Source organism: Falco biarmicus, chromosome 12 (genome assembly GCF_023638135.1).
Source record: "Falco biarmicus isolate bFalBia1 chromosome 12, bFalBia1.pri, whole genome shotgun sequence".
In the NCBI taxonomy this organism is placed as follows: domain Eukaryota; kingdom Metazoa; phylum Chordata; class Aves; order Falconiformes; family Falconidae; genus Falco; species Falco biarmicus.
In genome coordinates this window covers 15,764,193-15,776,421 of record NC_079299.1, presented here as the reverse complement: position 1 = coordinate 15,776,421, position 12,229 = coordinate 15,764,193, and the positions used below count along the sequence as shown (strand labels likewise).

The 12,229-nt window shown below is 37.1% G+C and overlaps 1 protein-coding gene across 1 annotated transcript in view; it reads right to left on the bottom strand.

The window, feature by feature from the left end:
- Positions 1 to 12,229, bottom strand: part of CAMKMT (calmodulin-lysine N-methyltransferase) — a 221,771-nt gene that overhangs the window by 8,579 nt on the left and 200,963 nt on the right. The window contains exons 9-10 of the mRNA XM_056357080.1: positions 6,550 to 6,613; positions 418 to 549 (exon numbers count right to left, since the gene is read on the bottom strand). Of these exons, the coding sequence (XP_056213055.1) occupies positions 418 to 549; positions 6,550 to 6,613 (196 nt within the window). The remainder of the gene's footprint in view (positions 1 to 417; positions 550 to 6,549; positions 6,614 to 12,229) is intronic.

The window sequence follows — 12,229 nt, the reverse complement described above, 5'->3', positions numbered from 1 at the left end:
CAGCCAGAGATAAGGATTTAAGGTACGATATGATACAATTAGACATTCACCTCCTATTTATTTCAGTCCATTTCAGTATTTAACCTACTTAGAAGTTGCAAGCTTTTTATTAAAATGTAAATGCTAGTGTGCCGTATATTTATAGGCAGCTAACAACAACAAGAAGAGACTCTCATATATTAGATTTCTGTGAATGAAAAGGGTAAACAGGAGATGCTTCTGCAAAACTCTTCTAGACGTGCAGAGATAAACGATGGTTCTACCACACAAAATAATCAGATACAAAAATAGCTGTTCAGAAACAGCACACCTAAGGAGTACTTTAATCAAACATTTAGGTTACCTGCCAAAAGGACCATGATCTCTTCAAAATGCAATGCGGATTAAAGTGTTATCTAACACAAGCAGAAAACTAACCTTGGAGTGGAAGTTCGAAATGTGTTCATCATAATTTTCATGTCTTTGGATAGAGAAACCAGCTTTTTCAGCTAGATTGCAAAACTGGTTTAAAGTATTCCCTCGGAGTGGAGCAAATACCATTGCTTTTCCCTGGAACATTAAAAAGGGAATTTATACATTTTTAAAACTGGAAGAGAACCAGATATAACAGACACCTGACTAAGCTTTTAACATACTCAAGCTGGAAAAGTCAATTGTTCTCTTGGGAAAATACTAAAATAGGGTAATACAAATAACTCTTCAAAATATGCAAGATTTCTCTGATTAAATGAATGCAAAATAGAAAGTAATAAATAAATATTTTCTTTAGAAAACTGCCAACTGCCATACATCTGCTCCTTTTCATACAATAATGGTGGTTATGAATTACCAAACTAAAACAGAAAAAGCACATAAAATATACACTCCATGCAAAATCCATTTGTTAGCTCATGACCAAGCAAAGGCTGCAAATAGTGATTTTCTTTTTTCGCTCTCACTCGTAGAAGAGTACCTCCCACTTGCTGTCAGTGGAATTACAATGGCCCTGATCATCAGTTTTTAAAAGATATTTTAAACTACCTGAGCAGTGCAACCAAATTTGACCTTAAAACGGTAAATTGCATTTAAAGCAGGACTTAATTTTCTTGCACAGTAATTCTGGATCTTTTAAGATTATCAGGCCATTTATGATGCCCAGGCAATACACTATGGTCCATTAGATAATTTTTTGTTCATCCTTCTGTATTTAAGAAAACAAAAATAACCGTACCTTGAACTGATAGATTTTAGACACACTGTGCAAAGTACTAGCCCAAAACCTAACCTACGTGATATAGCATCTCTTGAAATCTTATTTGCAAAATTAATTCTAATTGGCTGAATACTGTGTTCTGTCACATGGAATGAAAACTGCTTGAAGAGCTGTAAACAAAGGTTAATATTCAGCCAACAGCATATCACACCGAGGGGAGCCACAAAGTTTACTCTGAGTTCTTGTATTTGACTTCTATATTAATGAGAGCTAAGACTAATTTGTGAGGTGCTGTAATCAACCAAAGACATAAAAAATATTTTTAGGGATCTGAAGAAATTATGAAATGATTATAGATGCCGCAGAAGAATATTTGGCTTGAGAAAATGAAATCTCAGGAAAAAAGTGATCAGAAGAGAGAATTTCCGTAGGAACTCTGGAAAGTTATGACGCTGACACAGATACTTAGTGAGGAGGACAGGAAACAACCTGTGTGTTACAGCTTGTGCACACGTACACTCACATACATGCAGTGAGGCAGCAAAAAACCTCTATGTCAGTATTTGTGATACTAATGTGTACTTAAAAGACTCCAATCGTCAATACCACAGCACTGTATTTATGCTCACAATGCCTCTGTGAGATAGGGAAATACTGTTATCCTCATCTTTCTCGTGGGAAATTTCAGCACAAAGGAGACCTAGGGCAATATCCCAAGCCATTCACTTCTGTTCATATGTGTAAGCTGTAACTTTAATTCTGTGGCTAAATATGAGGTGCAGAGGGGTGTAACTCGCACCAAAGGCACTGGAATTGCTTCTGTAAATGTTAGGTCTGAATATAGGCTCAGCTCAGGATGAAAAACATTAAACACAGGAAATTCACAATCGGCATCCTTGGCATGCCTCACATCCTTGGCATGCTATATTGCCATCAGACAGAAGTGGGCAGCAAAGGGAGCCTTCAGCTGAGGATCCTCCTCCTCCTGCTGCCATCTCAGCTCCCCAGACCGTGGTTCTGCAGACCCTTCCTGATGCAAGAAGGATGAGGCTCCCCTGGAGCCCTGCACCTTCACAGGCAGCTTCACAGAAACATCAGGGTAGTGGGGAACATGTCCCCTGCCCAGGGCTTACTGACCACGCGATTCACTCAGGGACCTGTGGAATGGCCGAAACTTGCAAATGGAGATGGCTGAAGGCCGCAGGCCCTGTACCGGCCGTGCCCTGGCAGCTGCCCCCCTCACAGAGCGCCGTGCGGCCATTCCTTCTCACACACTCGGCAGACTACTTCAGATTTAATTTGAAAGAGAAATACAGTAAAATAGAACATAACATGGTATGGAATATCTCTTAAAACCAGACTGAAAATCTTGAAATAACTTCAAAAAAGGGAAATGGCTTTTTATGGAAATCACTACGCAGTAACTTTCAGCCAGATCCTTAGCTGCTGTAAAAATCCATCCATCTATTGAATTTAGCGTGCATCTAAAACACCTGAGGATCTTGCCCTCACTGATAAAAATGAAGAAATCATGCTTAAGTTTAATAGTACAATAATCTCCTCAAAACCGGCAGGTACTCTGGAGGTACCGTGAAAGCACTTTCTTGTCAATCATGGATCTCTGTGCTTCTGCTACCTGTTGTGGGGCTGCACTCACATTTCTGATTTTAAAATGCTTTTCATTTCTTGGTTGCTGTACAATAAAAAAATTAGACCAGCGGCTTGGATCTACACTTGATGGACTATGCCAAGGTTGTTTAATTCTAACTCAACAGTGCCTCCCAGTTTAGGATGATGTTTAAAGTTCAAAATGGCCTTTCCTCAGCTGGGAAAATACTTCTAGTAAACTTGTGAACAAACCACAGAAGAAAGTGTCAGTTACAGTAGTTTGAAATGTCACTAAAATGCTGCAGTAAGATAACGGAATAGACGTTCATGTTTTGGACATGCCTGTGATTAGGCTTACTCATCAATCATTATTAAATGCAGTCTTATTTGCTGGTACTAATCATGGCTCAATAGCATCCCAATGACTTCACTGGGATTTTGAATGGATAGGCCACAGAAGAATCAAAGCCTTCATAAAAAAATGTTCTTAATTAGGGAAATATGCAAACAAGCAACTGCTTATGCTGAGATTGAAATTAAAAGTACATTTTAATAATAGGAAAAAATAAAACTAAATGTTGGCAGATCAAGTAGCTTGCTTATAAGGGGAATAAAATATAGCCATTCAAGATAAATTTGTTTGATGTAAAATTTCAATGCCTAATTCTTGGAATTGGTTTACAGGTGACATTATCCTTTGTAACAAATTCAGATAGCAATTTAAGCCCCCAGTAACTCTGCGAGCTGCTCATTTCTGCCTGTGTGAATTTCTGCTCCTCTTTTCCTGAGCCAATACAACTGTCCATGAGGTCACACTATGAATCAGGGGACTGAAATGACCAGAGTACTGTTTCCAGGAAAACAAAATGTTACCCAGAACATAATGCTATGCCATAAGGATTCTAACAGTCACAAACACCCTTAATGAAAAAGGAAATACTGCAGATAAATTTATCTCTTTTTAAACTAACAGAATAGATTACCTGTTCTGAATCTCTCCTTCAAGACAGCTTTGTAAGGATACCTGTTATTTTCTGTTTTACTCCACTTTTCCTTTTAGTTTTGCTTGCTAATATTTTCCCTGAAGTCTTCTATCCTAGTTGTATCATAGTTACACTTGAAAGATGTCTTACATCTAGATGTGTCTTCAATTTGAGATTGTTCCTCCATCAATTTGGCAAAGTTATACCAATAAGGAAATGTAACTTGTAAATTTGAGCCAAAATAATTAACGTAGAAGAGTGAACTTAATCAAAACAGTTTATGCCTTAGCTTAGGCATAAACTAACGCCCATACATTTATATTTATATTATATTTTATATTATATAAAATAATTTTTAATTATTGCAACTGGCAAATCTATTCACTCTTAATTTAGTTTTCTGTTAAAGGCCAAAGTATAGTGTAATTCAGCAAAGTTTCCTCTGATGCTATCCTTAGGTTTATACAGGTTTACAAGAACAGTAAAAACAGTAACTATTTTGTACTTGTGACTGCATCTTCAAATGAGTATATGCTTTTGCTGGGGTCTTTCAAATCATGAAAGCATATGCTTGAAGGCATCTGTGTTCAACATATCTTTTTTGGACAAGAGAGCTCATTTAAGGTGTCTGCACTTCCAGCTTCCACCCCACCCGATGGTTTGCTATCCTCTTAGTTACGAATTACAATAATTAGCAAGGACATGCCGTAACTGGATATCCATCCATATAACCATCCATGATGGGATTAGGTAAATTACTTTAGTAAAAAAATACAGTTTGGATCATGGTCCAAAACTCTGCAAAAGAAATTCATGCAAGGAGCAAAAATTTTTTAAGCTAGCTTTGCTGATATGAAATAGGAACTATAACCTAAAAAGCATAGTAAATGAGGCTGTGCTATTAATCACAATGGGCAGAAGCAACCCAACCTAGGAAGACAGGCAACAAAAAGCCATCTCCCTTTACTCCATCTACTTTCACAAAGAACTGTAGTTCTGCTCTGAAAAACAAAAGCGTGTTCTGAATTTGAATTAGCTGACTGGCATTAAAAAGCAACAAAGTCAGCCCAGTTTTGGTTTGATGTCAGGTTAACAGTTCCTAAATTGTCTATAGATGGGAACTTGAGCTATGAACACTACTTAAAATTCAGGCTGCCTTATCGTCACTGTTTTTTAAACCGAGTTGTCTGGTTGGCCTCATCAGCCTAGGTAAAGAATGTATGTGTGTATGCATATACAAATGTATGTGTGCACTCATGTTTTTAGCAGTATAGACCACCAGACTGTGACTAGCTATAAGCAGGAGACAAGTCAACTAACGGCTATTCTTCCAGCCCAGCTAGAGGCTTCTAGCCAGATCACAGTTACCATGGCACCTCTTCTCTGCCAGTGCCCTTCCGTGGAGCCAGTACAGCAGACCAGGGGGTTAACTGAAGAGCCAGGTGCAGCCATTGATCTGGGCCAAAAAGCCTGGGACCATCTTTGTGTTCTAGATCACCTCTGGTCTCAAAAATTATTGCACCCTGACAACTGATGGTACATCATGGAAGTCAGAATGTATCACGCTGGACCTGAGCTGCTTAACCTCCCCTGGCTGCTACTGACCGAAATATTTGGGTAACTTTTTCCTCAGGGTGGCTACATTTCTCCTGGCAGCCTTGCCTCACAGCTCATTAAAATAATTCAGTCTTAAGTAACTTGCCTTAGGTCACTCAGGAAAGTCTACGATAGAACCAAGAATAGAAACCTGATCACTCTAAGCAAAGAATGGGATTACTTACATGACTAAAATGACTCAGTTTCATAAGCCTTTGCACGTTTGGTTCTTCTATTCCTTTGACAGAGAAAATCTCTTGTACAAAATGTACAATACAATTTATAAATAATGTTTGGAGAATGCACTGATAAAATGAAGCACTTTTGTTTAGAAATGGAAAGTTTACCTTACTGGAAGATTCATATTTTAAGCATGAAAGGTAAAATTCCTATTTCAAATTCCTACTTATATTACTTCACATGTTTTCTCATATTCTCATTTAGATATCTACTTTTAAATTATTTTTTTTGAGATTCAAGATCATTTGTTTTGTATAAGTATATGCATATAACAGCTTTTATTTTTACCTGTAGCTCTCTGATTTAACAGCCTAATAGATTGAGATCGGTAAAATATTTCCTCAGTGACACTCATGTAGAATATGTAAGCATTTTATGAAAAGCTTAATTTCATTATGTTCTAAGGTATAAAACATGCAAACACAGGGCATGCTTAATGAAAAAAAGTTTTAGGCTACAATATATGCATAAGGTTTTTGTTCATTTTATATGAACAGAAATGAAAAGAAAAAATATTCTTTCACAATAAATAAATACACAATGACAAAGGTTACAATTGAAGGGATTACAAATGACAGAAGCCAACATAAAAACTTTCAATATCGTACTTTTACTTTAATATGAAGACATTATTATCAAAGGAAAATACTTGAGAAAAGCTTTGATAAAAATAATCTGACGCTATCTTTGAAGCGGTTTCATTTATTTTACTACCCACTGTGTTCCTTATCAGAAGGCCAAGTATAAGAAGTTTCCTAGTTTATGATTACGAAAGAATCTGATAGATTAGAAGACTCAATTGAAGTTGGACATAATAAGTATTAAAGTATTACATGACATTAATCCTGCCATTCCATTACTCTCTCAATCATTGTGCACAGACTAATTATTCTGAAGCCAGTGTTCGGGAGAAAATAGAAACATACTTACACTGGGTTGGAGTAATCTCTTTATTGCATCAACAAGGCTAGCTCTGTACCGGTCCAGAAACAGGCTGACATTGAGAAGAGAACAGAATCCAGATTAAAATGGGTTTTCAATTCTAATGATACTAATGCAGATAAGTACAAGGCTAATTACATATGTTTACACAATGCTGTAAAAGAGAAGCTGTAGTCTCCATTTCTGTCCAGTTAGGTACTTTTCAATATTGAAAAATACATAAACCCAAATATAATCTAAACCCAAGCTAAAATACTGGCATGAAACAGATCTTTATATAGCTGAAATTCACAGATCACATATGCTAGCTATTAAAATACTACCATATCAGAAATCAGGATCAATATAGAAAGATAACATTTTACGTGGTTTTTTTTTATACAAGGTATGTGTGTGGAGTTTTAAAAAGTGTTTTCTATTGTATTTCAGGTATTACTACTAAGGGTCTATTTTTTTCCTTTTACCTTCACAGTTGTGGCATTAATTCATTATAATAAACCTATTATGCATACTTGTTCTATTTCTATATCTATCTCTGTAAAGATTTACAAGCCCTTAGCTCCTCTCTCCCTCAAACACTGTTCAAACCCAGATTGTACAGCGTTGTCATCACTCAGGAGTGAAATCCTTCATCTCCAGCATGAGTCCCACAAGGATAGCAGCAGAGTCAATTTTCCCATGCAATGTTGCCAACATGCTCAGCCTTATTTTGGCGTGATTACCTCATGATTTGAGGGGATAATTCATTCTTCATGCCCCTCAGCACCTTAATGTATGTACTAATAGTGGCAACCAGGGTGCCAATCACTTTTGACTAGATATTTGTGGACATGTAGTTACTGTGGATGAGAGTGCATTTACAATGGTTAGTGAACAACCATCGGATAGCAACTGATGCCTTTCAGTCCTTACTATCATGGGCTGCATTTATATTGGTGATTCAGATAAGAAACTCTATCAAGCAGGTCACAAATAATGTCATTCTTTCTTCATTATTTTTCACACTTTCTCTGTAATAAAACTGCTTTCCAGCCTGTGTCAAGCCCAAGTTCCACACTACATGGCATTTTGTCCATTCTTTAAGATTTTTTCCTATACTCCCCTTTCTTTTATTCTCAAACATCTCTTTCTGAACAGATGTGGCTAATTTTTTTCCAGGTTTGAAATCTCTAAAAGAATATAAAGAACCTATGAAACACCAACAAGGAAAACGCGGTCTGCCAACAGCATGCCAGTCATCAAGAACAGAATATGTTTGGATATTTAGGTAAGGACACACCACAGCTACCAAGGAGAATACAACATGACATATCATAGGGTCAAGCAGTTGTGTAGGTGCTGTGAATTTTTGCTACTCAGGAAAAAAACCAAACCCCTATCAATAAACTTGTCAGTGACTGAATTTCATCAGCAAAAACTGGCAGAGTGGCACATGTTGAGAAAATATGATAGACTGGATACCCATACATTTCTTAAAGCACTTATGCAGAATTATGACCTTTTGAATTTCTTCTCAAGATATTGAAGTACTAGCTAACAATTTCTCTGGTAGTCTGTCTGCAAGAATATTTAAACTTTAGCAGCTGGCATGATGGTTGCCCCTTAGTCTTGATTAATCTTACTGGAAGAATGTTACTGAAAAAATGTTTGTTTAAATTTAATTCATTGAAACAGCAGCTGATATCTCTAATGTCTCCCGGGAGTTCTAATCACATTCACCTCAGGTAGATCCCTGTACAGACAGAAACCATAAGACACCACTTCACCGAGAACTTAGCCACCTGCAGAAGTGGTGCAATACGGTGCATGAGTCCTCTCCCAAATGAATTGCTAAAAATAACTAATTTTCTTCAACGAGAAACATCACAAGCATGCACATTTAAGACTTGCTGGGATCCTGTGTAGACAGAAGTACATTCCAAATGAAAAATGCATGTACAATATTTTTATTTTTGAAAGCAGTGTAGTGGAAACACAATTTTAGGGCCACTTACCAGGGCTAAAATGCCTTTTTCATGGACCTGCATACCATTCTCTCTTTTTACAATGAGACAGGGGCACAACTGCTGCCATCAATCTTGTTCCTTTACAATGAGAGAACTACAGGCCTTTGTGCGCCAGAAACTGAGTGTTTGAGAACTTAAAATGGTTGCATGACCTGCTAGATTAGACAACTTCAATTAATACCTTTTCTGTTCAACCCCAATTGATATTTTGGTGGTATGGGAGGGAGACTCTTTGCCTTCTTAGCTTAGGAAACTCAGATAACCTGGGACAGTCACCCTGGCTCTGCTCCCAAGTTGTTCCTGCCCTCCAAAAGGGCTGTCCCTGGGAACGGGACATGCTTAATTGAAAATAGTCTCCAATATGGGGATTTCCAGTCTGTTGCTCTGTGAGCCACACTCTCTGACCAGAGGCAGCAGAGAAGGCTGGAAGCAACCTTAATGCAATGCAGTGACTCCAGAGAACATCTCTGTTTTCCCTCTGAGTTGGAGGATGCCTTGACTGAGGAAAATCCTGAAGAAGTCGATAGATAATCTGTGCTGCAGACAGACAGGGCCAGCACAGGATTTGGCCCACGCAAGGAGATTTAGTCACGCAATTTCTCTTACAGGTAGAATTTGCAGAACTAAATATTATCACAGCATCCTAAAAATGTATCCGAGAGAATCCTTTAAAGCTCACAACAGCTCAGTGAAATTAAATAATGTATTGTTCTAAAACATTAGCACTCAGTTCTCACACCTCAATTCAAATTTGGCTTAGCTCACCATTACTTTAGTGGTAATGCCTCATGTTTATGCAGTAAGGGCGCTGTGAAAGCAATAGCTCAGGACAGGAATAGCAAGGCTTTCTCAGGTCAGCAAGGAAGTTTTGGATTGCAGCAGCAGAGGCCAGAGCACAGTTGATGATTCGGACTTTGTTTAGGCAGTGCTCTTAGCCTGTGAAATCCAGATGAACAGGCAGGCAATCTTGTCACCTCCCTCTTCTTCTTCTTCTTTTTTTTTTTAAAATTTTAATTACCATTAAAACCAAAATGAAGGTTTATACCAAAAGTGCACAAATGTAACAGTAAGCCACAAGGAAACAAATGAAAAAAAACAAGTAGATTCTAAATTTGCTTCATGCTGATATCCTCTTGCGTCTCAAAACAAGGGGCATATACTTGTATTTTATATCTTATGATGTGAACTTATTTTTCTTTTTGCATACTTTGCAATTGTTAAAATACCTTAGTTTACAGGTGTACTTCAGACATTATAGACATTATTACATTAATGTATGGTGCCTAATGCATAGGGCCACTTATCTTTTTGTTCGACTTCAACTACATGGCTGACATAAACTGAAAAAACCCTTACTTCCATGTTGTCAGATTCCAATGCACTTGAAAGTATGTGCAAGAAATCAGGCTTAAAAAGAATAATAAATCTAAACTGAAGGACAGAGATCTTACTGCATTCATGTAAATGTAAAAGTAAAAAAGATTTCCTTATATTAAATGAAATACACTAATGGAAATAAAATTGACATATTTTAAGAATACTTTCAGTTCAGTTCCACATTCCTGGTGAATCCACAACTCCCTGTGGCTTCAGCAAAAATCTCCGTAGTGAAAGTAATGCGAGACAGCCCCCCCCAGCCTCTGCTGTGCAAATACTTATGCATGTGCCAAACTTTAAGAATATGATCAGTCTAAGTAAGTAAAGTGGCACATTATGCGCTTCCAAAATGATTTGGAGATTTAGACCTTATACTGTCTCTACATAAGACAAAGATTTTTCTGTTGGCTCAGTTCTACTGGCCTTGACTCTCTCCTTGGATTAAAAATCTCAGCAACTTTTTTCTTAATAAAGAAAAGGATATATGCTTCCTTTGAAAAAAATCAGAAATCTGATGCTCTCAAGAGCTTTGGAAGAGTCTTTGTTTTTGGCCTGTCTAAACAGCCACCTGTTATTTCTCCTCCTCTATTCATACTCTTACAATTCCAGCACCTGCATGACTTTATAACCACAAGTGTAGGTCAGAAGAAAGTCTAAAATTCTGGCAGCCCTCACCTGGCCTTAGAATTCCCCCTGAAAAATATGAGGTGGGTGGATATGCTTTAAAGGTTATTTCAGTGTGGTTTTTTTCCCAGTGTATCCTTCTTCCAGGTGTAGCCTCACCGATATTTCTTCTTTCTTATTTTTATCTCATAGTTGACATTTTACAAGTTATTTTGGAACTGCTGAACCATGAAACTATTTTTATTGTCAAAATCCTGAATGGTTAAATAATGACTAGCTTTCACAGTTTGCCTCTTATTTATTTTATAATCTAGTTGAGCTACTAAATTTAGCTGTTAACTAATAGACTGTCTGTTCTGGGAAATAACTTATTTTCCACTCCTGCACACAACGTTTATGAAAGTCTGACTGTAAATATATGAATATAAACATATCGCTGCTTGTTGTAATCATGCACATTTTTACTTGAACCTCCATGTGGATTTGGAATATGTTTATGAATAGAGCTTGTTTTCATGTAAATGGGATCAAGCAGTACCACTGGTTAGCTATTCAGAGAATCAGACAATATCACCCTTGCTGGAAATACTTCAATAAAAATTTATCCATGTACCTAATATTTGAACTCAGATTTTTTGCTTTCTAGTTCTCTGTTCTAATCTCAGATTTTATTGACTGAGAATAAGCTATATGATGGTGTTAAACTAAATGCAATCTATTCTATCTGTTTTTATCGCTGCATACTTCAGGTTTCAGCCGAGAAGCTATAAGAAAAGAGATATTTTTTTCTTCCCTATTCAATGGCAGCCCAAAAAATTCAGACAGCAAAAATCCTGCCAACAGTTCTCAAGCAGATTCTATATCTCAGAAGAGAAATACATGAAAATGAAAAGAAGATTTGAGTTTGATAAAGCATGGAACATTTTTTTTCCTAGCCTTTTCATGTACCTGCAAACCCAGTGTCCATAACTAAAAAGAATGATTTCGAAAAGAAACAAACAATAAAGGGATTTTCATGCTTATTAAACTATACATATGGGCACTTGCAATAAGAAAATGGAGACAATTTGTCAATAAAAACACGTACTTTAAACTAACCTGCACATTTCTATTTATTTTTTAGAAATCTATAAATATTTACACACTTACCTGCATCTTAAGTGCTTCAAAATAAATGTACAAAATGCAGGGATTGCAAATGCATTATGTATTTTACCTGTCATGTTTGATTCTTTGTTTCCTAAAGAAACTACACTCTTTCCAAACAGACTGGGAGGAGTATTAGGCAAGAATATTACTGAAAAAACAACTTAAGTCTTGCTCCACTCTGCTGTACTCCCAGCACAAATAGGATGACATGGTGTGAGTATCAAGAATACAAGAGATGGCACAGCCAGGTTGTTTTGATATTTGTGTGAAGAACAAATTTAACTCTAAATCTCTTGGCAAGACCTTGCTTCACCCACATAATCTGGAGAACATCCATATGTGAGCCTTGTCTAAGCCTCCGAGAAGACTGCTGCCCTCCTGCTCATGTCCGCCAGCACTCTGATCTGACTTTCATACTTAATCTGATCTAATCCTGTCCAGCATTAACTTCATCTGTGCAATGAAACCTGGAGTATCCATTCTAATATTTGGTGAGGAAGGCATTTACTAAA